At 39.2% G+C, this 27,927-nt stretch overlaps 1 protein-coding gene, 1 long non-coding RNA gene and 1 other non-coding gene across 9 annotated transcripts in view; 2 read left to right on the top strand and 1 right to left on the bottom strand.

Moving 5' to 3' along the window:
* Positions 1-27,927, bottom strand: part of LOC134647354 (uncharacterized) — a 444,045-nt gene that overhangs the window by 119,525 nt on the left and 296,593 nt on the right. The window lies entirely within an intron of this gene.
* On the top strand, positions 964-27,669 carry LOC134647328 (ras-related protein Rab-32). Of its 7 annotated transcripts, none has more exons than XM_063501649.1 (5): positions 964-1,121; positions 24,640-24,853; positions 25,629-25,810; positions 26,155-26,298; positions 27,455-27,658. In XM_063501649.1, exons 1-5 carry the CDS (start codon positions 1,119-1,121, stop codon positions 27,578-27,580), a joined length of 669 nt encoding a protein of 222 aa, XP_063357719.1. In that variant the 5' UTR covers positions 964-1,118; the 3' UTR covers positions 27,581-27,658. The 7 variants fall into 7 exon arrangements, with proteins under 7 accessions (XP_063357719.1, XP_063357715.1, XP_063357716.1 ...); XM_063501645.1 differs by lacking the exon at positions 964-1,121 and adding an exon at positions 6,103-6,284 and having other exon boundaries at positions 27,455-27,657; XM_063501646.1 differs by lacking the exon at positions 964-1,121 and adding an exon at positions 8,852-8,962 and having other exon boundaries at positions 27,455-27,657.
* Trnah-gug (transfer RNA histidin (anticodon GUG)) lies at positions 6,522-6,593 on the top strand. Its single transcript has one exon. It is a non-coding gene; the product is annotated as a tRNA-His (tRNA).

Consider the following 27,927-nt stretch of genomic DNA (forward strand, 5'->3'; position numbering starts at 1 on the left):
TCCTATTAACAGAGTCAAACCATTAATTGATAACTTGAGCCACATCTGTTCAACTCCCATATCGGGCGGGTGGGCGCAGTGTCAAATAATGTAGGTATACGCTGCATTAGATGGGGTTGCGACTTGGGACACAGATGGGATCTCAATCAATATCATGTTAGTGATGACAACACGGCACATCGAAAGCAATAAACGATCTCTTGTGAAGAATTGACAAATATGTCGACTAGTAAACATTACCCTTGTTTCACAAAATAATTGTCATTAAATTTAAGATGGACAATTGTACCAAACTACCTGTCATGTTTATATGAAGTTCTATACAAAACAATTTACGAAATTGTCATCTGTCACCTGTCACTTAACAATTGTCACTCGACATATGTCACTGACAAATGTCGGCGTGGTGAAACAAAGGTCTGTCATTTTTTTGACAATTGTCGTACCTGTCAGCTTGGTGAAATAGGGGCCGATGTCATAATGCATTGCATAATTTGCATACGTTGCGTACGTGGGATAAGTGTGTTTTCGCCTTTAGATAAATGCGTAACGCACAACAACTGCATATATTGCACTACGTCCCTGTTTCTAACGCCATAGGTTCTATGTTTAAATCAATATGTCTGTTAAGTCCTTTTGCAAACAAGCGAGGCAATACAAATATATAAAGCTTGCAAAGCAAATTAGTCTTACACTATCGCCATACCATACCTTAATGTTGACAATACATCTAAGAAAATTTGCCGTCACTATATAAATTAATAGTAAAATTCAAACTACCCTCCTTATTCGTTTATTGACGTCTACTTCCTAAACCCATAGTAATCTTTCAAAGAAGGTATTTTAAAGTCACAGATAGCAACATGTGTTTTTCTTTGCAGTGTTTACAGAACAAGTATTTTATACCGAAGGTGTTTTAATATTCGTGTAAAGAAATGAAATGAAATAATATATGCTACGTTATGAGACTCGACGTGCAACCGTTAGGACTAGCACGTTTCGCCGTCTTAACTTCGAGGGAAACGGAGAGATGTCTACGTCGAGAAGAACCTTTGGTGCTCATAAAACACCCAAACTGCCGCGCGCCGCAGTGTTCTAGAAGATTTCGAATTTCGAATATGGTGAGTTTTTGAAAGCGTACCAACTTTACAATGCCGAAAACACGGAAAGTGAAGTGTTTTTTTTTATGTAGATGTAGGTAGGTAAGTAAAATTAGCACTTACGTGAGAAGACTAGTGGCTTCCTAGGCACTTCGCATAGGTACCTATAGCCCAAAATTATAATTACCTACTTAGGTTTGAAGCAAGTGTTCTCATATGTACATGTACGACATGTACGTATGATATAAAAAGGTAGATTTATACGTATGTAGCTACTTGACTAAGTCTGAGTGTATAGTTAACATGAATGTAGTAATCCTGTTTAGCCATAGGCAAGGCGCGGCGGCGACCTACGATAACAGACAACAACTTGACGAGGCTTAAATCTGGAGGACTTTACAATGTATTTACAATTAATCTTAAAATGTAATTCCGGTAATGCAAAAAGTAGGTGTTTAGGTAGGTACTTATGGCAAGGTGAAGTCTCTATAACAGGGGCTCCCAATCTTTTTCACTCCGCGGCGCAGTGGCGCAGTTGCAAATTTAAAATTTAATGTCGGCGCCCTCGAAATATAATAGGATTAAGTAATAGGTATCATGGTAAAGAGGACTGCCTCACGCCCCCCTCCTTACTGTCTACGGGCCACCAGGGCGTCGCGGCGCACAGTTTGAGAACCCGTGCTCCATAAACTTATGTCAATAGGTACATATTAAAAAGCACATGTGGTAAACATGAAATCAGACTTACTACAACAATAATATATATATAACTACCAACTTACTTTACTTTTTTGTACACGTACTGGAACTCCATTCCACACTAAAGTATCATTCTATGGAACTTGCTAAATATGTAAACAAAAGTCACTAGTAAATTCATATTTTTTGTCAGTTTCAATATGGCGGTTTGTTTACATAGTTAGGCAAGTTCCATAGAATGATACTTTAATAATTATACAGATACACCTGTGTACTTCGAAGACCAGCTATTAGCCAGCCAGGCTAGCACCGTGCTGTGTCGGGTCCATTTCGTGTCTTGTAATGTAATGCTATGTTATAGTCATGCTTGTTATGAAAAAAAAGCTGCACTTTTGGAGGAAAGCAAGCCGCTTTGCACGATGATAGTGGAGGCCCATTAAAACATTTTTTTTCGAGGAACCCGTAATTTCGTCCCTTAGAGGCCGAGGTGAAGCGAGGTCTGTTAAAAAAAGAAAAAAAATCCTACAAGTTTCACGGATCATCCAATTTCGTTAAATTTGGTGTCAATTGAAAGAAAATTACATTCTTAATTATAAAAAAAATAAAAACAAAATATTATTAAAGAAAAATAGTGTGAAAAGATTGAAAACCTATTTTTTCCTTTTACGGTTTATTTGTGCAAATAGTGTCTTCCACATTGAATAATGTTTAGAAAAAAGTACTGTACCATAAAATTAAACACATTTTTCATCATATACTGAAAACCGCATCAAAATCGGTTAAGCAGTTTATGAGATCCATGTTTCAGAAGTTGGCTTAGTTTTATTTATTTATTTTATAGACCAAGAAGCATGTAAATCATAGTAAATTTTAAGTATTTTGTGGGTATTTACTTTATTTATTTTAAAAATATGTGTATATATTCACAAAAAACTGGACAAGTGCTAGTCGGACTCGCGCACGAAAGGTTCGCCTTCATTCGTACTTAGCTCACCTGGTACGCTGCACGCAACGTATGTTTGTGAAGTGCAGCTTGAGTTGAGGGAAGGTTAGTTACAAGTCCCCCCGCAGGTTGCTCACCTTGTCGTGGTGGAGGGGCTTAGTAACCGTGGCTTGGTCACCCACGGTGAAGCGAAGAGGCAACCAGGGCCGGCCTGTTTGAGGTGCGGGTTGGCCCGAGGAGGACGCTCCAAGTGGGCTTGTTAAGCCCGCTTGTGACGCGTTGGAGGTGGACCGTCGAGGAAGAGGAGTGTCGGTATTGCGGTGAGCCGTTCTCCCTATCTTCGGCGGCCGAGGTGGGATCGCAGGGGAAGAGGCGTGATGGTATTACGATACGCCACTCTCCCTATCCCCTGCGAACTTGGCGGGGCCGTTCCGCTGTAGCGGCGTTGGTGGGGCTGCAGAGGAAGAGGAGTGTCGGTGTTACGATGTGCCGTTCTCCCTATCCTCTGCAGCCGAGTTGTGGTATTGCGGCAGGACCATAGACCTGATCTGTCGCCGGGCGCCGGGGAATTTTCTGGCGTCCGTGGCTTCCTTGTGGCGGGCTCGGGGGGGTCCGCTACAGTGCAGAACGGAGGCCGAGGAGGAAGGCGCGTCGAACCATCTGGCGCGCCTAACGTGAAGGGCCTTCGGGCATTCGCGAAGGAGCCGCTCGTAGGCGGCTGCCGCCGGTGGGGTCGCGGATGAGCACGCAAGCGTTCCCGTAACCCCACCAATAGGGCGGCGAGGCGGCATATGGGGGGTTTTTAGTGGGTATACCGTGGGCCTCATTAGCCTAGACGGGAGTCCCACATAACCACTCGGGTCACCCCTCGCACCCGTGTGGTATGCGGAATGCATTTTCCCCCCTAATAAAAAAAAAAAAAAGGTTAGTTACAAGTACTGTAAAAAACCGTTCTGTGCTCTGCATGTGCATAATACAATTTAATAAAATGGTTTCTAGGGAACCAAATAAGCTTACTTAGGTATAAGCTTACTTAGGTATAAAGGCAGGAGGTACTTCAGAATGCTACTGGACGCTGGGCGTGTTGGAGTCTCAGGGCCTAAATAGGGCTGACGGAAAAAGGCCAGATTGTTTGACACTGCTGAAAACGCAGCCCCGTTTGGGATGCGACGTGTGTAAGCACACTTGCCCCTTCACACCTACCACAGGGCGCGTCGGAGCAGCCGCCGAAAATACAGCAAAACTTAAACGAGCGAAATATTCTAATTCTAATTTGGAGCCTGCCTACGAATTTGTACATAGGTACCAGTAGCCATAGAGACCAGCGGCTCTTAGTGTGCTGAGGCAAAAAAAAACTATCAATAAGTTAAGACAATGATGCCTACGTGAAAAAAGGGGCGACCCCAGGTCCGGCGCATATTTAGTGTAAGACACGTCGTTAGCCACACAGCGAAGCAACGCGAGCAGCGTTATAGGCACAAGCTCATCGGAACCATCTACCGCAAAAGTACTGCAAGTTCCCGGCCCTAATTCTGCATCCAAAAAGGAGTCGAACAGGATGATCGACCCACTATCTCCAAAGCTGTTTACCTCTTGCCTACAGGAAATCGTCCAGAAGCTGGTGGCTAAAAGGGAAACAATGGGCATTCACGTCGGCGAAATAAGGTTGAAAAACCTGCGTTCTTCCGACGGCATAGTCTTGTTTCCCCACACTGCACCTCATTTAGAGAAAATGTTAGACCTTAGACCAGCAAGTCTTGAAGTCGGATTCGAAATGAACAGGACAAAAACCCAGTTAATGGTCAATGGAGTGAAACGTAGGGTCACGGTAGATGGGCAGGATATACAATTTTGTTGACGAATACACCTGCATGGGCCAGATAGAATCATTCGATAATATGCAGTCCAAGGAAATCGATCGACGCATCGAAAACGCCTGGAAGACCTTCTGGTCCACGAAGGGCCATCATCCACTGGCATCAAAACACAAACACTTCAACATGTGTATCCTTGCTTATCCTAACAACCTACAGCGCATAAACTTGGTCATTAACAGAAGCCCAATAATAGTCCCAACTCAAGAATATGACAGTACTAAAAATCGCCATTTAATAAAACTTAGCCAAATTTGAAAACTTGAATCTCATAAACGGCTTAACCGATTTTGATGTGGTTTTCAATATACGATAAGAAATATGTTTGCTTTTATCATTTAGTGCTTTTTGTAGACTTTTTTCTATACGGAACACACTATTTGCAAAAATAAAGTGTAAAAGGAAAAAATAAGTTTTCAATTTTTTATACATTATTTTTGTATTGACATATTTTGTTTTATTTTTTTTTTACGATAAAGAAAGTCATTTTCTTACAATTGATACCAAATTTAACGAAATCGGATGATCTGTAAAATTTGTAGGATTTTTTTTCTGTTTGTAATATCGCTTCACCTCGGCTCCTAAGGGACGAAATTACCGGTTCTTCGAAAAAAATCGTTTTATTGAGCCTCCACTATCATCGTGCAAAGCGGCTTGCTTTCCTCTCAAAATGCAGCTTTCGGGCAAAAAAGCTTCATAACCAGTAAGACTATTACCTATAGTTGTTAGTTTGATTTTTACTGTTTACCTGTCTTACCTAAAAATCTTCGTTATAAAAATCTGTCGCTGACTCGCGGTTTAATCGATCTGATGAATTGAGGATCAATAAGATTGTTAAAAATACCGAGGTCGAAACAGCCAAAACCAGAAAATTTTGGTAAAAAAATGGATTATGTAAGAGTCAATGATATTATAAATCATTGGTAAGAGTGATAATTGACAGACAGTTTTAGAAGTGAGCCCTAACTACCAGACTAAGCCATTTGATGCACTAACTACAAAATAAATCTATTATTATATAAGTAAATCCTTTATTTGTACTCGCCTACTTAAAGATGTAAAACGAATACATTCCACTAAATTATCTTAATGTAAATAAGTTGCACGTTTAATTATTTAAACGTAATTGTAGCGAATAATCAAGACTTGTTGTTTTAACCGCACAATGACCCGCCCCGCCTCTGTATCCCGCGGATCTGATAGGAATACCTATTTAACACTGAAAAGATTTATTACCATTATAATTTATCAAGAGGGCAAATACGCAAATAGTAATGTAGCCAATAACTTTACTTTGCCGAGCACTGTAGATAAGCTTACTTGTGTCCTGGCTGTAATTAATAAAAAAAAAAAAATTAAAAAGTTACCGCGCCCTTATTGCGATTAGGTGCTTTATTAGGAACGCACTTTTTTTTTGTAAACAAGTGTCGTAAAATTATATCGGTCCATTATTTATTAAATGCAATAGTTATTTCTTATCAGTAGTAGTGTGAGTAGTGTGACTCGCGTTAGCGCTCGATCTTATTGTGGATCTGTTTTAATATGATAGAACAATTAAACAAGAGAGCTGTGCACGAACAGTTATTGGAAAGGGAGAGGTTAATGCAATTAAAAACTAAACCTAAAATCAACATGGAAAACACTAGGAATTGGCGATGGTTAGCACAGGTAAAAAATGTTTTTTATTTTATTTTTAATGTCACGACATCCTAGGCGCCGTAAAAGGAAACTTTATTGCTAGTACATTAAAGTGTAAAATTCGAGTGCATGGATTTAAAATTAGTTTGAAGAGGGAAAGTTGCCGGTCGACATATTTTTTATTTTATTTTGCGTTGTCAACGTGGTCATGCGATACGCTTGGGAAGCCGACGGCTAATTTCGTCGAGTGGCTTAACTGCTCCGGTAGCCGTGATCGTCTAGTGGTTAGGACCCTACGTTGTGGCCGTAGTAACCCAGGTTCGAATCCTGGTCACGGCAGTGATGTCACTGTCGCGGCGGAGTTCAATTTTTGACTTTTGCAATTTGGACGTGTTCGTCAATAATATGTTGCCTTGTTGTTAAAATTAAAAGAAAAACATCATTATCACTAATACAAAATGTATTTATTCTGTGATTATTTTTATAATATGAAGCTATTTAAACTATTAAAAGCTGTAAGTGTATTATACTACTTACCTACATATTCTAAGTCCAGTAGATATGAATTCAATTATTTTTATCTTACCGTATGCAATGTCATACCTTCATTACGTGATAGGTAAAGCCAAAGTAGCATATTGTTAATCAAATTACTCATGCTTTATTCATGCACAATGGTTTTGTTACAGCACTGTTTATTTAAAGTTCTAAGCACTACATAGGGACAGACAGTGGGAAGCGACTTTGTTTTATACTATGTAGCGTAGAGAAATTATTTCTCTATTATGCTATGTAGTGATGTGGTTACATTAGGTACTTGATATCTAGAGAAACCCGAAGACATAAACCCACGCATTGTTAGAGAGAATCAAAGAATTTGCATACCTTCATCAATTTCATTATTTTAGATTGAATGATTGTGCATTAATGTGTATACGATGCAAGTAGGTATCATTTTATTTGCGATCCAGGTGGTAGTTTAGTGTATCATGCCACATAAGGCCAAAGAATTATCGAATACTTAGCTATTTCCTTATTTGCTAATCTTTTAGATTTCTTAAAAAAAAACAACGCTTTGTACTTCGATTTTTCAAATCTCAGCGTTTTGTAAATTATTGAATGGACCAAGGCCCTTTAAAGCGCAGGAAATAGACAAGGTATTTATATTTAGTAACTTCCAGCCTCCTTGACTCAAATTAGGTCAAATGTTATTTAAGTTAATTTTGTTTCTGAACTACGTTACGTTACATAAAGGGTTAAGGGCGTTTGTTTTTTGTTGTCCCAAACACTTTTTTTTCAAATTAGGGATTTTTTATGTTATTTCTACTCAGAATCACGAGCTCTTTCTATCCTAATAGGAGAAAAAAAAGCGGCCAAGTGCGAGTCGGACTCGCCCATGAAGGGTTCCGTATTTAGGCGATTTATGACGTATAAAAAAAAAACTACTTACTAGATCTCGTTCAAACCAATTTTCGGTGGAAGTTTACATGGTAATGTACATCATATATTTTTTTTAGTTTTATCATTCTCTTTATTTTAGAAGTTACAGGGGGGGGGGGGGGACACACATTTTACCACTTTGGAAGTGTCTCTCGCGCAAACTATTCAGTTTAGAAAAAAATGATATTAGAAACCTCAATATCATTTTTGAAGACCTATCCATAGATACCCCACACGTATGGGTTTGATGAAAAAAAAATTTTTGAGTTTCAGTTCGAAGTATGGGGAACCCCAAAAATTTATTGTTTTTTTTCTATTTTTGTGTGAAAATCTTAATGCGGTTCACAGAATACATCTACTTACCAAGTTTCAACAGTATAGTTCTTATAGTTTCGGAGAAAAGTGGCTGTGACATACGGACGGACAGACAGACGGACAGACGGACAGACAGACAGACATGACTAATCTATAAGGGTTCCGTTTTTTGCCATTTGGCTACGGAACCCTAAAAAGTGTCCCAAAATTTCCATACATTTTTCGATCTTTCCATTACGCGACCGCCATACAAAGTCTATGAAAAATGGTGACGGAATGGGAAAAAGAACCTTAGGACACTTTTTTTCTCCTATTAGGATAGAAAGAGCTCGTGATTCTGAGTAGAAATACGTAACATAAAAAATCCCAAATTTGAAAAACAAGTGTTTGGGACAACAAAAATAAAACGCCCTTAAACATTTTTGTAAGCACACATATTTTCATCATTTATGTGGGTCGGGTGAACTAAAAACACCTCAAAATTTTAATAAAAACTCATATTTTCAACAAAATTTCAAAATTTAACCATCCAATCCGCGCATCCTGCATTTATATTATCAGCAACGCCATCTGCCGTTCCATAAATGCAGTAGAACAAACATTTTGACTAACACCCGACTAACGTTTGCGATACCTTTATCGTATCACACTGATAAGAGATACAGCGATAATGTGTAGTAGCTCAAAAGTAAACGCATATCGTATCCGGTGATACATATCGAGTTTTTTTAGTAACAGTGATGACTTTGTGATTATGCATATTTATTTTAAGTACCTATATCTAGATCTAGTAGTCGTGTAAATGTTGTTGAAAAGTGATGCTAAATTCAGTTGAAAGGTAATAATGTGGAGTGAGTGTGATGTGTTGAGTTGATCATTATATGTGTACTTTATATAGTGTGGTTATGTTGGCGGAAGACGCATTGGAAGTGGAAATAAGTGGGAGGATGAGTGTAAGTTACAGCAGTTATTTTTCAAGAGTTTTTATTATTTCTTTACTTATATTTTATTTCAGGTTCGTTTGAAATTACCTATTAAGATGTACTGAGATGGACTTATAGACCGCGAGCCACGAACAGGTTTCCATGACCAATCGCCTCCCAGGCGATAACTCCTATAATGGTTAACGGCTACGTATGATGAATCCTCGTGGACGTCAGCTGCCGCTCCGTTGGTGGGTTGAGGAATGGCAGCAACCGAAACCAGTAAAAAAAAAAAATATTTTCAGTCATCGCCTCCCGTTTGATACTTTGCCAGATGATAGTTTAGGTGCTATTGTTAATAAAAAAAATCGTCAGCCGGTTGTATCGCGGTGGAAACACCGTCAGCTGGTCACATGAACATGTAAAAAAAAAATTTTTTTTCAGTCATCGCCTCCCGCTTGATACTTTGTCAGATGATAGTTTAGGTGCTATTGTTAATAAAAAACATCGTCAGCCGGTTGTATCGCGGTGGAATCACCGTCAGCTGGTCACATGAACATGTAAAAAAATTTTTTTTTTTCAGTCATCGCCTCCCGCTTGATACTTTGTCAGATGATAGTTTAGGTGCTATTGTTAATAAAAAAAATCGTCAGCCGGTTGTATCGCGGTGGAATCACCGTCAGCTGGTCACATGAACATGTAAAAAAAAAATATTTTTTCAGTCATCGCCTCCCGCTTGATACTTTGTCAGATGATAGTTTAGGTGATATTGTTAATAAAAAAAATCGTCAGCCGGTTGTATCGCGGTGGAATCACCGTCAGCTGGTCACATGAATTTATAAAACAAATAAATAAATACAATCTAAAATTTAAAATAATTGGTTTCAGTCATCGCCTCCCGTTTGATACTTTGCCAGATGATAGTTTAGGTGCTATTATTAATAAAAAGAATCGTCAGCCGGTTGTATCGCGGTGGAATCACCGTCAGCTGGTCACATGACATGTAAAAAAAAATTTTTTTTTCAGTCATCGCCTCCCGCTTGATACTTTGTCAGATGATAGTTTAGGTGCTATTGTTAATAAAACAAATCGTCAGCCGGTTGTATCGCGGTGGAATCACCGTCAGCTGGTCACATGAACATGTAAAAAAAAATATTTTTTCAGTCATCGCCTCCCGCTTGATACTTTGTCAGATGATAGTTTAGGTGCTATTATTAATTAAAAAGAATCGTCAGCCGGTTGTATCGCGGTGGAATCACCGTCAGCTGGTCACATGAACATGTAAAAAAATAAAAAAGATTTTTTAGATTAGATTTTTTACATGTTCATGTGACCAGCTGACGGTGATTCCACCGCGATACAACCGGCTGACGATTTGTTTTATTAACAATAGCACCTAAACTATCATCTGACAAAGTATCAAGCGGGAGGCGATGACTGAAAAAAAATTTTTTTTTTACATGTTCATGTGACCAGCTGACGGTGATTCCACCGCGATACAACCGGCTGACGATTCTTTTTATTAATAATAGCACCTAAACTATCATCTGGCAAAGTATCAAACGGGAGGCGATGACTGAAACCAATTATTTTAAATTTTAGATTGTATTTATTTATTTGTTTTATAAATTCATGTGACCAGCTGACGGTGATTCCACCGCGATACAACCGGCTGACGATTTTTTTTATTAACAATATCACCTAAACTATCATCTGACAAAGTATCAAGCGGGAGGCGATGACTGAAAAAATATTTTTTTTTTACATGTTCATGTGACCAGCTGACGGTGATTCCACCGCGATACAACCGGCTGACGATCTCTTTTATTAACAATAGCACCTAAACTATCATCCGACAAAGTATCAAGCGGGAGGCGATGACTGAAAAAATATATTTTTTTACATGTTCATGTGACCAGCTGACGGTGATTCCACCGCGATACAACCGGCTGACGATTCTTTTTAATTAATAATAGCACCTAAACTATCATCTGACAAAGTATCAAGCGGGAGGCGATGACTGAAAAAATATTTTTTTTTACATGTTCATGTGACCAGCTGACGGTGATTCCACCGCGATACAACCGGCTGACGATTTGTTTTATTAACAATAGCACCTAAACTATCATCTGACAAAGTATCAAGCGGGAGGCGATGACTGAAAAAAAAATTTTTTTTTACATGTTCATGTGACCAGCTGACGGTGATTCCACCGCGATACAACCGGCTGACGATTTGTTTTATTAACAATAGCACCTAAACTATCATCTGACAAAGTATCAAGCGGGAGGCGATGACTGAAAAAAAAATTTTTTTTTTACATGTTCATGTGTACAGCTGACGGTGATTCCACCGCGATACAACCGGCTGACGATTGTTTTTATTAACAATAGCACCTAAACTTTCATCTGACTAAGTATCAAACGGGAGGCGATGACTGAAAAAAAAATTTTTTTTTACGTGTTTCGGTGGCTGCCATTCCTCAACCCACCAACGTAGCGGCAGCTGACGTCCACGAGGGTTCATCATATATGGCCGTTAACCAGTATACGAGTTTTCACCCGGGAGGCGATGACTGACGAAATTTGCGCCTGGCTCGTGGACCATTATCTCACGTACGCAACGTATGTGCAATGCATTATGACATCTGCACCCTAAAATTTGTATGCTTAGAAACATACTTGTCATACGCAATGCATGACAAGTATGTTTCTAAGCATACAACTTTCAGGGTTCAGATTGTCATAATGCATTGCATACTTTGCGTACGTGGGATAAGTGTGTCCCTGCCTTTATTACAAGTCCGATTTCAAATAGAAGACCTCGATTACTACTCATAGAGTACGAGTCGTCTAGTAAACGATACTTGATTGATATTTCCTGTAGCGTACTACGAATATTGACTTCGTTCATCAAAGGATCAAGCCGTAAGGATAGGGGCTGCATTCGACTTGTTCCGATTTAACAACACGTGACATTGGCAACCATAAACTTGTAGGTACCTATTAAAAAGCCTCATTTAATGGTATATCGATAAAATGTATGTTATTAAGTAAGTATACCTAGTAACTGGGTACCTATACCTTACTTAACTAGTTGCTATTTATTAGGAGCCGAACCTCACTAAGGTAATTCGAAAAATAACATTCAAAGGGCAATAATAGTGTAATCAGGTAAAATTCCATCAAACTAGCAAAATGATCCATATTAACGGGATTTAAACCGGAAATGTCGAAACAGAATCTCGTAGAACTGGTTAAGATGTCTACAGACGAAACTATTTATAGGTTTATGGTCAAAATATATGTTTAGTTAGTTTTGTTTGTTTTTAACTCTTCTTAATTTAATGAGGTTATTTATATTTATTTTCCTGGTTATAATTTAAATAACCACATAAATAACAAATACCTGTTTGTCACCAAAATTGTGACGAACAATACGCGATTTTCGATTGAAAAATCTTATTCAAGTACATAATTTGAAATCGGTTTTTACGACATACCTAGGTATTGTAAAGGTAGTTAGTTGTAGGCCCAAATGAATTAACTTTCATATATTTTATTAAAAAAAAAAACTTTTGTTTTTCCTTTTAAAATAATTCAGCATGCATTGTGTCGAACTGCTCGTTTTTATTCGAAATCTGTCACAAGTGATGACTGTGCGCAAAACAAAAAAAAAACAATGATTGTGCTTAAGTTAAGCCACCTTGGAGGATACAACTAAACGGAGTAGCCATTAACAGGCTTTCCCCTCTGTCGAAAATAGGCGGCCAACGGTCATACACAATGTATGGACTGACGTTTATCTGACATGGCTATTTTTACGTTACGCATACATTTGACGTTCCCCTCCCCCGCAAAAATCGGCAGACTGTTTTGTACAGAAAATTACAGACATGGCGTCTCCGTTTGATTATATCCTCCAAGTAAGCCACAGAATAAATAATAGTACTAAGTACAGAAGACTCACTCTCTAACAAAACGCGTCTGTTACGATCAGCACAGATATGGCCGCTAGTTGGCGACAGCGCCACGCGCGGCTTATGGCTTTCCCCAAAATTGGGGCGGAACGGATGTACTTTTAGCTACCTGTAGCAAAGCGACGAAATCGCGGAGTGAGCCACGCCTGGTTAAGGCTAAATTAAAACTTTTAAAGTCGTTTCGTGTCACTGAAACTGAAACCTAAGTAATTACGCCTTGTTTCAATTTGCGGTTGTATTAAAAATACACGCTGTATTATCAACGGTTTATTTTGACAGACGTTTATGAATAGCGCTATTCATGTTTTTGTCCGGTAGGTAGCGTAATCTACCTATATCTAATTACAGAAATGATACATGCGATTAATTTCATTATACCTGTGACTCATTACCTACTTCGTTTTTTAATTGATAGCTATATAGGACCTTATATTTTTATCTCTTAATTTCAAAATAATTCTAAATGTTGCGTACGCATGTGAAGTCTACTCACAAGGAAACATGGCGTAATTTGTACTACCGTGTTACCCTTCCTATGCATCTTCATTTGTTTCTATCCTTACCATAACCATTTGAACCTTATTTTCTTCACACTAATGCTTATTTTAACGTAAATCGCAAAGTCAATGAGGTGTATCTACGGTCGATATCAAACGTATTGTCATATATGGTTGTAAGGATTCCCTTCCGCTGAGGAGACCTTAGAAATGCATAAATATCGAGCTACGAGCGGTTCATCAACTCCTATCTAAGGGTCAATAAGCAATGAGTGAAGTGTAGAAACACTATTTGACCGAAAATATATGAATGAATGTATATTGTATGCGTACATACCTACTAACAAAATTTTCGCAATGTGCAAAATTCATTGCTACATATACGGCGAAGCCAAGATATCAAGTTCAATTCACGCACCGTCACACGTAATACCGTATCGTATTTCAGATTGTACATACGAAAGTTTCCTTTTGGAGGTGGTAAATGAACACAACCGACATTCCAATTGTCTGTAACGTCATTAACGAAAGCGCTTCCGTATCGGGTCGACCTGTAAAAGAAATCTCCATGATTCGGGTAAGCGATAAGTAGGTATATAGTGATCAGTTGTTTTAGTTTCGTTATCTTCGCTTGTACAATGGCTTCTTTGTTGTTTACGTAATTATAACCACGTCCATTCCTATCTATCAGTCCGTCCGCGCCACGGGACGAACCGTTAGTTTCGGCGGCTATAACTCACTGAATTGACGCTTCCTACTCGGTGGCGATTGTTCCTATTGATCTATTCTAAAGGCCAGTTACGAAACCTCAACCTAATTCCCTTTCATAGTCGGGCTAAGTGGAAGGCCTTGTCGAAAGTTTATCTGAGATTTACGATCTAGTGGAGCGCCTCGGAGCCAGACCCGAGCTGGCCGGCAGTCGGCGCGCCGCGCTCGCGCCACCACCATGCGAGACGAGGAGTCCTCAAAGCCGCCCTCCCCCGCGCTCGCGCGCTCCGCGCCCGTCGCCGTCGGGCCCTCGCGCCTCCGCCGCACGCTACACACGCTGCGCTCGCCGTTCCGCTCCGGCTCGCCCTTCCACATCGGATCTATCAAACGCTCCGGCTCCACTAAGTCCTCCGCCTCAGACGGCGAGATCGTTCGAGACGAGCGCACGATGCGCAAGAAAAACAAGAAGCTGCGCGCAGACGCGGCGAGCGACGCGTCCGGCGCCTCGCGGAGCACGGACGGGTCGCCGCGCGAGGAAAAAAAGAAAAAGGAGGGCGGCGGTCTGTTGAAGCGAATGGGGAGTATCGGGAGGAAGCGTGAAGGCGCGGGATCCTCTCCCGTCCCGACCCCGCCTCCCGAGCCAGTCGAGAGCGTTCCGGAGACCGCCCCGGAGCCGCCGCTCGCCGAACCGGAACCGAGCACGCCCATAACGCCGGAGCCGCCGATCAGTGCCATAGCCGTGGAGCACGCGGTCGCTACGCGCCCCTTTACGAAGGCCGCGTGGAAGCGCAGCAAGAGCGTGATCGAGATGGAAAAGCCCGTCGAGCCGCGGGCCCCGAGCCCCGGGAGCGCGTTGCGGCGGCGGATCGCGTTCGTGGCGCAGGCCTCCGCGTGTTTCTCGGAGGACCACGACGACGGGGAGGGCGGGGGCGAGCAGGGAGTGGGGTCGCTGGAGGAGGCGGTGGCGCTCGCGCGCGTGCGGCTGGCGTCGGCGCCCGCGCACTCGCCGACGCCGTCGCATTCGCGCGACAACAACGACACCGAAGAGGAGGGGTACGCGGACACGATGCCGCCCTACGGAGACCTGCTCGACGAGGAAAAACCGGAGTCGCCGGTGAGTGTTGGGGCGCGCGTTGTGGGACGCGTCAGTGGACGCGGGAGAGCCGAGCGATGCGCGCGCGCCATGACCTTCGAGGAGGCGGCTGACGAGTGCTACCTGAGCGTGTGCGAGTGCTGCGGCTTCAGCGCGGAGACGACCGTCCTGTACCCAGTACGTTACATTTCACGATAGTTTTCAGCGGACGACGTTCGCCGCGATGCCATTCGTGAGTACACGCCTGCTGTGTGCCTTGTTTTGGTAGTAATATTTCGGTTTGTTTGTGCAAGTGTTCGGTTGTTAGTTTGAGACTCTGTTAATTTTACAGCGTTCAGTTATCGGGCAGTACTTATTTAATTGAAAGGGCATGTAGTGAGTGCACTAGAGCAGTGCGTATTTAGCTTGCTTTAAATGACATCCTGTGGTTATTTATGTTAACAAATTGTATCTACCGAAGTGCGGAATTTAACCTTGATTAAGACACTCTTGATATACCTACTTAACATCACTTTCATATTATGTACTTTCAATTTCGAATTCGCTGCGTCTTTTTAGAATTGTGTTTGTTGTAAATACCGATTAAAGTTATCTTATAACAAAAACAAACCTTACATTTCATGATATTTATTGTGTGAAATATTTCCCAATTTCCTTAAAGCAATTCTTTATTTGCATTTTATTGACGTAATAAAGTTTACGATTTTACTCGTTTCTATCAAGCAACCAATGAAACCAGATTATTATCATATTAATGACCGAACTTACTTAACGAAATTTATTAATGATGTTGAGTTTTGGATTGATTTTCCATAAGGCCAATATTGAGCATCAATATTGTATCACAATTATGAAATCTAGACGGCACCAACAACTGCACGCAGCGCATCGGCAATGCATTTTTTAAAACGATCGAAACTTAACTACACACTACATCAAAAAACAAAGTCGCCGTGTCTGTCTGTCTTATGTTCGCGATAAACTCAAAAACTTCTGATCCTTCTGACCCCGACAAAAAAGTCGACAATGTTTTTTTCTTAAACACGGAGAAAAATTTGGGTATAAGTAATAAACAGGAAATGCAAACAGGAAATGAAAAAGAAATAAGATAAATTTTCCTCTGATTTGGTTCTGACGCAACGCGATTAGAAATGACTTAAGTACATATATTTACGTAATTAGGTGATTAGTGCCTGAATTATTTATTAAGACCTCTGATTTATTAAGACTCTGTGAGAAGCCTCGGTAGCAACCTGGCCAATCAAAAATGCATAATGATTATAACATTTTAATGACCTTTTTTTTCACTTTTAGTCGTAATTTTTTTTCACATGCATCGAGCGCCCGCTTGAAAATATATTTTTTATAAATGTTTACTTTTAAAATCTAAACTAAGTAGCTCACAAAATACACTTTCCGAATCCAAATTTCGTTAAAATATATTTTATAGTTTCCGAGTAAAATGGCCGTGACATGACAGGACAGACAGACCCAGACAAGACGAAACTATAAGGGTTCCGTTTTTGGCATTTTGGCTACGGAACCCTAAAAACGAAGTACCAAATCAAATTTTATACGAAACTCCATAGGTGTCAAGCCAACGGCCAATGTCATTTTGAGACAAATCCGCTGATAGACGCATTTTATTAATTCAAAGTCAACCTTGAACTTCATATTCAAATGCTATTTTAGCATGCATTCTGACCGTGTTATAGGTACCTACATTTGTAACCTTTGACTTTTCAAGTTGATTTCCAAGACAAGTTTTATGAAACTAAACCTTGGAGATGGAAAATGTCACATGACATTTCGTAGCATTAGTCATCCCGATACATATTTTCTTTTTCGTTTGTCGATGTTTGATTGTCATATTGGCTAGGCCCCCTGTTGATGAATGACGATGATGATGGTTGCGATTTTATTGTCAGCGTGGGTAAAAACCGGCCAAGTGCGAGTCGGACTCGCGCAAGGAGGGTTCCGCACCATCAACAAAAAATAGAGCAAAACAAGCAAAAAAAACGGTCACCCATCCAAGTACTGGCCTCGCCCGACGTTGCTTAACTTCGGTAAAAAATCACGTTTGTTGTATGGGAGCCCCACTTAAATCTTTATTTTATTCTGTTTTTAGTATTTGTCGTTATAGCGGCAACAGAAATAGATCATCTGTAAAAATTTCAACTGTCTAGCTATCACGGTTCGTGAGATACAGCCTGGTGACAGACGGACGGACGGACGGACGGACAGCGGAGTCTTAGTAATAGGGTCCCGTTTTTACCCTTTGGGTACGCAACCCTAAAAATGAGTAGGTTGTGCGAGAGAGACGCATGCCACGATACGATATCTAGTCGAAGGAAGATAAATAAGTATTCATAATTTTTACACTTCTCCCTTATAAAGTCGAAGTTGGGTCCAAGACGTTTCAATAACGCTACGCGGCATGTAACCTGAACTTATGGATAAACAATATCGTAACCACTAACTTCGTGCCTATGTATGCAAATTGCATCTTGTGGTTTGGTTAACTGTCCATTTATTACCTATACGTAGGCTTCATCTTGATATCCAAGTTTTCCATTTTCCGTATGGTGCCTACCTACATATAAATTTACTTATTTTTGTTTTTTGTTAAATATTTTTGAAGTGAAAACTTCTTTAGCGGCGCTGGGCACTTTTTGAGGTGGGGAAAAAATGATAAACTCGAGACAGCGTAAGGCGATCACGTGACCGTAAGGGGCGTAAGGTTTAGATGGCCACTCATAATTTAGATGGCATTTAAATCAATAAAGAAAAACTCAATGTTATTTAAGAATAAGAATAAGAAATGTTTATTAGCACAAATAATAATTAATAACACAAGATAAAATATAACAAAACTAAGATTCAATTACATAAATATTTGTGCCAAAAGGTCCCCACTCAGCTTTTTGTCACGTTGTGTATCCTAGGACACACAACGTGACGCTGATTTTCAGTGAGGCCTGGTAAAAGACTAAAGCTAAAACTAAAACTAGGTATATGGTGGCAGGACCAAAACATAAAAATTCAACAATGAATAAATAATAATTATAAGGCTATTGATTTTATACATATCTATCTATCTTCATATTTGACATTTATGTTGCATTTATTCTGCCTCGACAACATACTTGTACCACAATATACTCCAGCTAAAAAACAAGCAACTTTACATGCTAATCGGCATCTTTTATCCCATATTAAGTTTCGCTAACTCCCTCATTTCAATTTGCCGGTAAGCCAGCACATGACAACCATGGTCACTTTCACATGAGCGGACTCGGGGGCCGCCGATGAAGCGTGGCTGACACCCGATCCTCGGTTGCAATGACACCGGTTACAATAGACAGTACCGATTGCTTTATTGACCAGGAATTTTGTAGGATATGAAGCGTCACTTAACTCACTTACGATTTCGATTTGGGAGAATAATAACCGTAGCATAGTCAGTAAGCGGCAATACAACACCACGCGTAGTGTGCGTTTACAATGCGTTTATCATTAGATGGGACAGGAATTGTAGGAATAGGCCGCCTAAATGTAATACAGTCTACTTTACAGGATGCCTCTCAATTCGGGACTTGAGGTTGTTAAGTGTGAAATGTGACAATGCCGACCTCATCCTATGCTAGATATTAGAATTCATTAGAATTTAATGACACATATGCCATTAATTTCCTTTGGCAGTTTACTCTCGATTGATTGATATGATACTAAATTGTAAACTTATTAGTGTTTTGAGAATGTTGATTACCATTTCATTCATATTAGACTAATTAGTACAGGCAATTACTTGTGACGAAATTAACAAATGGGTGCTATATCACCTAATTATTTTCATCGTATATTTGCTTTATGATTATGAATTATGACGCAATAATGCCACTGTTTCATTGATAAGTAATTTGAATAAGTTCTTAATTATCTTCCAGTAACAAAATTAGAAAGGAATTTTGTTCAATAATGAATAATATTTGGCTCAGGGTTTACCTTTGTCCTAGTTGTACGTGAAAGGAATGTGAATTGTGGTCGGTGGTTTTTGGCGTCAGCTCGTAACGTATTAATCCAACAAATAGTTTAACAACTAAATCTTGTGGAATATCATCTCATTTATGTCACTCCGAACTTTGTAGATAGGTAGGTACTTAGAATTTCGTCTGAAAGAAACGGATCGTTCCGATCTCTTGGCTAAAAACACAATACTAGATCCTTCTATACCTATATCACATCATTAAAAAAAACGTTTCACTCAGTAGGTCTTTATCATATTGTAGGTGTCATTGTCATATCATGCATAGTGAGAATGTTAAAGATAATGATTAAATATTGTTTAGATCTATGCACATATCTTTAAAGAAAAAATACCGGAGGATCTCCATCCATATATGAATATATGAATATTACATATCTCCATATGTAATATTCAATTTCGGCCTCACACCATTTTAGGCCTTCCCGTGGCGTCTTAACTTAATTAATTTAAGATATTGCAAAAAAAAAATCCTGTGGAAAGTTAGGAGCAAACTTTGCTATTGATTGGAAATACTATAGCTATAATCTTTTTATCCGTTTAACTTCACGGCTTGATCTACTTAACGAAGATAATTGAATTAATGTACTAACAAGTTAACTAGCCTTGATAACATCTAACACCTTGTTAGTGATAAAACCTATCATAACACGAAGATATACTTACGAGTAGCTTAAGTGAAGTAGTAGAAATTTTCTGTAATAACAGGCGACAAAAAAATTGAAATAAATCTGTGGTAATCTAAATCCCTATAAATTATTCTGATCAAAATATTAGGCTGTCGGAATACTCGGAATTGTTACGTATTTTTACAAATGTGAAAATAATTAAAGAAGTGTATAAAGGATATTCTAATAATAGTAGACTCAATTCTGCCTACCACCATTCAATTCCTTTTACTGTAAATTATCTCCTGCAATACGCAGTTTCTTATCTGTCACAATGTTCAATTACACAATGCATTGTGTTTGTTCTAATCAAATGAAGATAGTACAGTTAAAACTACTGTTACGTTATCCTTATCATTCACAAAACAATAATTAATTACCTACTGGATTACCGTTTATAGACCCACTTGACCTATCCCTTCATTGTATCTGGACTTATAATGTTCACCGTAAACCGATAACCCAACTTCGATCTCGGACCCCACTGCTACCCATCAGTGAATGACAAATGCCTTATCTATGAACGATAAGGCCCCTCACTTCAGAAATAGCTGGCCATCCAAGCAGAACAGACCTTTAACAAGTTATTTTCCACGCGAATTAATTTACTATCTGTGCAAAAAAAAACAACTTGGGTGTTTTATAGTGCCATGACGTGTTCTAGTTTTGAATGTGGCAGTGCTTTTTGGTAGTTTGACTTTGGTTATTCTGGATTTTTCCGTGTGTTGACAGTTTGAGTTTTAGCTCGTTTGATTAGAGTATTAAGTTGAGTGAATTTTGTTATTGATTAGTGATTATTATGGCGCCAAAACCTAATAGGACCGGTGTAAGTTATTTTTCTATTTGTGTTTAAGTGCTTTGGGTGTATGGTAGCATTAAACAGGTGTTTATAAATAGGAAAATAGATAGAACACTAAATAAAGCATATGTTTAAGTATTTAGTGGCTTACATATCTTACTTTTGTGTTTGATGATAATGATGAAAATCTTGAATTTGATGAATCTGAAATGAACCTGCAAAACTTTGAATCTTCTTGCCTTGACAGTAGTCAGGAGGGTAGACAGATTTAATTAAGCGAATGTATTAACCCTTGTATTAACTAGGTAGATAAAAAGTTATCTTATTCAGCAGGTAGTCATTTGTTGATTCAGTTTATGTCAACAACAGAGGACAGATACCTAGATATTATAGACTTTTATTTTATAGTACACACCTATGGTGCTACTTTACCGCACTAGTGCGATAAATTAGCATATTACGTAACTGTGATGAAAATTTAATGGGCCATATTATGTACCTACTGTAAAACGTTGTAGGTACTTACGATACATGTGCGAATAGGTAATTCGCAACTCGTTTCGATTTAAAACAATCCCTACGGCTGTGTTTTGATTTATCGCCACTCGTTGCGAACTTCCTATTTTTCGCACTTGTATCATAATTCATAATGTACTATTTCGTAAGTAACGGAATATTGAGGTCATTTCTTACGGAGACGCGTCTTCGGTCACGGAGTCTTCGACCTTAGATAAGTTTTTTCCTTATCGGAGTAGAAGGTACTAATTATTAGTATTCCTGCGTCAAGAATGTCATCCTTTTACGGTAACTATGTTGACATTTGTATCCGCTTTTCGTTTTTAGTGTTCCGTACAAAACTTTGTTCACGGACAGAACAAGTAGTAAGTAATAAGGTTAGAATGGCGATGCGAGCAGGGTACGTGGTACGTGTCGCCGCGGGGTTTTGAGCAAACGCTCGCATGTTACCGCCCAGGTTAGGTAAACATGCCTTTTGCGCCACAATAACGTTCAGATTAAGAAGCCAGACGTCAAATCTGTCTAAAGGAGGCGTATCCATTCACCACGCACACAAGGCGCTAGATAGCTAGTTTTTACTACCGTTGAGCGAGTGTTAGTAAATGTGGAGAGGAACGAGCGGCGACACCGGTTCCGATACTAACTGCGCGCGATAGCCATTCTAACCTCTTTAAGAGCCAACAGGAGTGGTCATTTCTCCATACAAACGTACTCGACTGTTTCCTCCGTGGGTTTTGAAGCTAGAGCAATGATTTTTTTAACACAGATTAATATTGTCGATACCTGTGTCGGACCGTTTTGATTTTATTGATATTTTTGTTTTTTAAGGCGCTAGAGCCCTTCAAAAATGGCCAAATTGGCCTAATTGACTATGCCGCAATGAGAGGCGTGGTATTCAAAACTGATATCAATTAGCCAAAAAAGCAAAACGGTCCGACACAGATAATTTCATAATCATTTAGATTTCCAAATTTGGTTACGATTGGTTAAGTTTTGGAGGAGGAAACAGTCGAGTACGAAACCTCGATGTTTGAGATTTTTACGCAGGATTTTTCGCCTTGTCCTTATCGTACTAGTTTTAGGAGCTGCTTTCGTTAGCGAGACGGGTATATTTACCTAAAATATTTAAATCTCAGCTCCTGTTTCGTCTTAATATTTTCTGTGTTCACGCGGAACACTTATGGGATCACTTCAGTTAAATGTGTTTTTTTTTGTTTAGATAGAATTATCTGTTAACATACATATTATGTATAATTTTGTGTGGGACACATTGTGTAAATAATGGAAGCCAATGTCAAAGATAGGATTGATAGCCGCTGACAGACAGACAGCGGAGGAGACTGACTAGGTACAATAGAGTTATGAGTTATGTCACCATCCTGAAACTCGGCAAGGTACCATAATTCTGAAATTCCAAGACCAATCTGGTAAAATATTTTAATTTAATTCTATGTCACAATACTAAAAGGCAATATTTGTGTGGCATAAGTGCATACCTGCCAAGATAACGATTAGGTACTGTATTTGCTTAGGCTTTTATAGGTACTGTAGGATTATTAGGTGTGACTGAATGTTACTACCGGTAGCTTGGTTTTGAATATCTTTCATTTTATGAGGTACTTTAAGGGCCTCTACAAACCTTATGCATATAAGTGCATGCAATTGATTGATCGATTGAATTCGTTGCATCTACTTAACCGGCAATTATCTAAAATAGCATGTGTTTTGATGCAAGGTCTGCAGAGGCAAATATAAGAGTAGGTCCTAATGCCTGTGTAAAGCTGAATGTGCGTAGACCCGTAATCTTATAATGCTATTTACGTCCACTCCCGGTAGTATTGCAATAGATTGGAGTACAATGCAAACGATGGAACAGCCGATCCGCTTTAATTGATGTCAATCATCGTTTTATTAGCTATATTATAGAACAAAAATGTAGATTATAATGACACCTGAAACAGAAATAAAGGACTCTGCATGATCCTGAAACTTATACTTAGGTACTTACCTACTCAACAGGTTTATTGACAGGTACCAAATAAGGATCTTGGCCTCCGACATCAGAACGGTGTTCTTCCCTATTTTGCGTAACTGCCTACCTACCTACATAGGTAATAGGTACTTACTTAGTTACTTTACTTAGGTAGTCTTTATAGTCTTTTAATATTGTCACGTCCAATCACAAACTTGCAAATCTGCAATGTTGGTCAAGTTGAAATGTAAACCTAAGGGGCCCACTGATTAACAGTCCGCCGGACGGTATCGGCCTGTCAGTTGTTCGGAACTGTGAAATTTTTGTTCTAACTGACAGGCCGATACTTACCGTCCGGCGGACTGTTAATCAGTGGGTTAATGTCAATTCGAATCCGTCATAATTCGTAAGTTTGCCATGTAAGGGACGATATTGGGAGCTGTCCCAATCTTTTTAACAATGAAGTTTTGACGCAAAGTAAACTGGAAAGTAGTTGCGGCATGTTACATTTTGGAATAAAGTACCCAATTAAAACAAATGCTTGAGTATTAGTGGCGCTAAAATCTATTTTTTTATTCGGTAGACTGAAATGACAGTTAATAGTATGAAATGACATTTCATGTTCATACAATTAGCTGTCATTTCAGTCTACCGAATAAAAAAATAGACTTTAGTAATTAAGACAATTTAGTACTTAAACTACTTATTTAGTTAACAACCTATTTCTAATGACGACCGACCTAAAAATAGCATATTTTTAGCATTTATTTAATAGGATCAATTATTTTAAAATGCATTTCATATTGGTTGCAATTTGCTATTATGCAGTTCTTCCGCCTTTTTAGTGTTTTAAAGACATTCCATATTCGAAATAGTTGTGTATAATTAAATATTTTTCATCTTATAATTAGATAGGTACTTTAGGTTTTTAGTAAGTTCGTTTGATTAATTGTCACGTGCCTTGTTGATTTGGCTTATTCATATATATGAGGAGTTGTTAACTTACTACATATATTAGTTATTCTGTGTATTTATTATTTGATATATTTCATTTATATAACGTGTTTCGCACGCACGAGCATGCGACAAAACCGTGACGCTTACGGCACGTCACTGCGATTCCGTTCCGTTCCGTCGCCGTATTTTGATTTGAGCAGCGCGCAGCGGTATGGCCGCACCTTACCCAACATGCATTGTAACAGAAATTGAATACTTATTGGATATTGGGAATTAATTAAATCCATGCTAGCATAATTTCACCAAAACGAACTTTCATACATTGTAAAAATAAAAAAAATATGAGAAGCATTAAACTTAATTTTTAGATGTATAATTTCTGAAATGCTTCAAATGCGCAAGTATAACGCCACATCTCAATCTATTCTTCATTCTTCATATATCACTCACTCTAACATATATCTCTCTTCCAGTCCCACGCCTCACCCAGCGCGGAGCGACGCGAGCATCTATACAAAATCCTGGTCATCGGAGAGCTCGGCACAGGGAAGACTTCTATCATCAAACGATACGTCCACCAGTTCTTTAGTCAACACTACCGTGCGACTATAGGAGTAGACTTCGCGTTAAAGGTCCTGAATTGGGACGCTAATACAGTCATAAGGCTACAACTATGGGATATTGCAGGTAATTTTTTATCTGTCTTAAAAACCAGTGAAGGGTAGACCTCCATCAACAAACGGTATATCCAACAGATTTTGGTTAACACTACCGTGCGACTAACGGAGTGGAATTTATGTTAAAAATCTTGAATTGTGACGCCAATTCTCATTTAGGAACTCAAACATATAGTTGGTCAAACCAATTTGTCAGTTAGTAAGAACCAGGAAAACTATACTCATCCTTTTCTTTTGGGTGCTTATAGTACTAGTGTAAGACAAAGATAGTATGATTCTCTCTGTCTATGATTGAAATAAACAGCCCTTTGACAAACTATAATTAATCATTACAATCTTGGGCATGACCATTAGTATACTATTGTAATAAAAACCAAAAATATTAAATGTCGAAGCGACAGTCAGTGACAGTCCTAGTAAAAGTCAGTGGACAATTTGGTAAAGAACATCTGAGGATTTACATCATGAACGATGAACTAGGGCATATTTCTATCATTGCCTTCGGTGCTATTGTTATTCTCTTCTTTCTGCTGAGCTTGTCCATCATTATAATGATTGATTAATCGTCAGGTAAGCGTTTAATCAAGGCGTTGCTTTATTAGTCTCAGCTAGAAAAGTATTTTTGTCTTAGCCTAGCTTAGTTTAACCTGGAATTCTTGTTCGTTTCGCATTTATAATATTATTAGGGGTGCGGAAGAGGATCTAAAAAAGGATATTAAATCTTTAAGTTTCACAGGAAATGATGCGCAAGTCAGCCATTCTAAAAACCCTTGAATTGTCCTCAGGGCAAGAACGTTTCGGCAACATGACTCGAGTGTACTACAAGGAGGCGGTCGGCGCCTTCATAGTGTTCGATGTGTCTCGGGTGGCCACCTTCGACGCGGTCGTCAAGTGGAAGAACGACCTGGACACCAAGGTGCAGCTGCCCGATGGGTCGCCCATACCTTGTATATTGCTGGCGAATAAGGTGAGAAAACTTTCGTAGATGGGGTCGAAGTGTTTGGAAATGACAATGATGTAGGACTGAATAAGCATAAAGACTTATGATCTGTTAAAGGTTGCGAACGTAAGGTACGCTGAATGGATGGCGGTGAGAGTCCTATGATCTTTGATCACTGAACGCTCTCTGGCTTAAATAAAAGTCCGTGGCGATTTACTTATTATCCCGTAGTTAATGAAGCTTTGGCTCCTTGGAGTCCTTGGACGTCAAAAACGCCTAAAACGGTCGAACGAGACGCTAGCCCACTGAAGACAAACATCTCGAAGGCAAGGTTTCACTTGACGTTTCGTCTAATCTGTTAATTTTTACAGTGCGACCAGCAGAAAGAAGGCATCGTGAACTCTCCTCCGAAGATGGAGGAGTACTGCCGCGAACGTGGCTTCGCTGGCTGGTTCGAGACGTCGGCTAAGGAGAACATTAACATCGAGGAGGCGGCGAGGTCGCTAGTCAACAAGGTAAGGCTCCAAATATTCTAGTGACTTATAGTGCATTGAAGATGGATCCGTACTGCCGTGGGCTGGTTCGAAACGCGAGGCAGGTAATAACATAAATACATTAAGTAAAATTTGTTTATTTTCAAGTTTTCAACCAGCTAGGTAAAGATTTAGGTCTTAACTTCCACCAGAAACTTTGTAAAAATGTGCTCGTAAACAGTTTATGGTTATAAATTCTCTTAACTATGCCATCTCGGTGGATGCACTATGTATGCGATGGCTAGCCTAATGTCACTTATTTTCTATCCCTGCACGAAATTTACTTTTTCTTAAGAGTTACTCTTTGAATAATCTGTGTGTAATACAAAATAAATTTGAGGAAAATTAAATCAAACACCTAAAATGCAAGCTTTATCTATTTTTCATTTTACTCTCTATAAATAGTCCGGTCAACCATTGCTGTACGTACTCTATACTTACTGTCACTGTCACTAGAAAAATGCTCTTAATTGTTGGGATAACTATGAACCTCCCGAGACGAGAACGATTTATTGGCCAGTCGATTTAATCGATAAAAAAATCTCTTACGTCCGTTGTTTAAGTAACTATTCGGTTTTGTCCCATTTCACTCACAAGTCTTACGAAAACCCGTTTTTCCGTGATGTTTCCAAATAAACATGTTGAAGTTCGACATTTGGTTTCACTGGCATACGGTTGATTTTGTAACTTGCCATGATTTTGGGAAGGGTCGATCACCGCGCTCTGTTATCTTGGAAGTCATTCATTTAATGTAATTTATGGCAAGATTTTCTTGTTTTAGAATTTAGAAAGTATTCAACTCTCGGGATAAATTTAGTTTGTTTTTTTAATTTAATTGTGTTCACATTCACTCCGCGTTTTTTTTACAAAATAATGTTTTGTAATAGCCGTGTACAAATAAATTGTTTTGCGCTTAATTTACTTACATTAATACATGATTTTATAACGATTAAAATACGTGTTCTATCGCCACCGATCAAGATAAAGATTATGTCATGTTCGTATCATAACAATATTATATAATCAAGTTTTTTTAGAATAGGCCATTATGTGTAGTTCACTCATTGATATTATTCACACTGAAAAACGAAGACTACAAAATCATGTTCCAATTACTACAACTCTCGTTTTTTTCCAGATCCTCCTCAACGACAAACTCCTCCAAAGCAGCGACGCCAAGGATGGCGACAAGTTCGCGCTTGACCACAAGATCGCCAACGGCGAGAACAGCCGCGACGGCGGCGGCAAGTCCTGCGCGTGCTGACCGGCCGGCCATCTTGCTTACGACGGCCATTTTGTTTATGTCGGCCATTTTGATGCAACCAGTCTTGGTTATACGGGATTCTTGAATACACTAACGGTATTTTTGAATATGCAGTTATCTTGGATATGCTCACGTTTATTATTTAAGTATTATGTAGATTGGAGCATTCTTTACCCTTTAAATCCAAAGCAACGAGGTAATTCTGAAACAAAACTTTGCAGTTTAAAATTTACAATTGAAATTCGAGGCTAAATTATAGCGAGACCGCGGGATTTGAAAGGCAGATTGTGGGGCGTTTATAACCTAACCTAACAGACAGAGTTCATGTTATTTACATTCGATTTATC

Source organism: Cydia amplana, chromosome 4, assembly GCF_948474715.1.
Source record: "Cydia amplana chromosome 4, ilCydAmpl1.1, whole genome shotgun sequence".
NCBI lineage: Eukaryota > Metazoa > Arthropoda > Insecta > Lepidoptera > Tortricidae > Cydia > Cydia amplana.

What these genes read in the sequence shown, in the direction of transcription:
- LOC134647328 (XM_063501643.1), top strand. Translation starts at nt 14,355, where the DNA reads ATGCGAGACGAGGAGTCCTCAAAGCCGCCCTCCCCCGCGCTCGCGCGC. An exon ending in ACAACTATGGGATATTGCAG is followed by an intron (nt 24,854 to 25,628) that starts GTAATTTTTTAT and finishes AATTGTCCTCAG; the next exon opens with GGCAAGAACGTTTCGGCAAC. An exon ending in CGAGGTCGCTAGTCAACAAG is followed by an intron (nt 26,299 to 27,454) that starts GTAAGGCTCCAA and finishes GTTTTTTTCCAG; the next exon opens with ATCCTCCTCAACGACAAACT.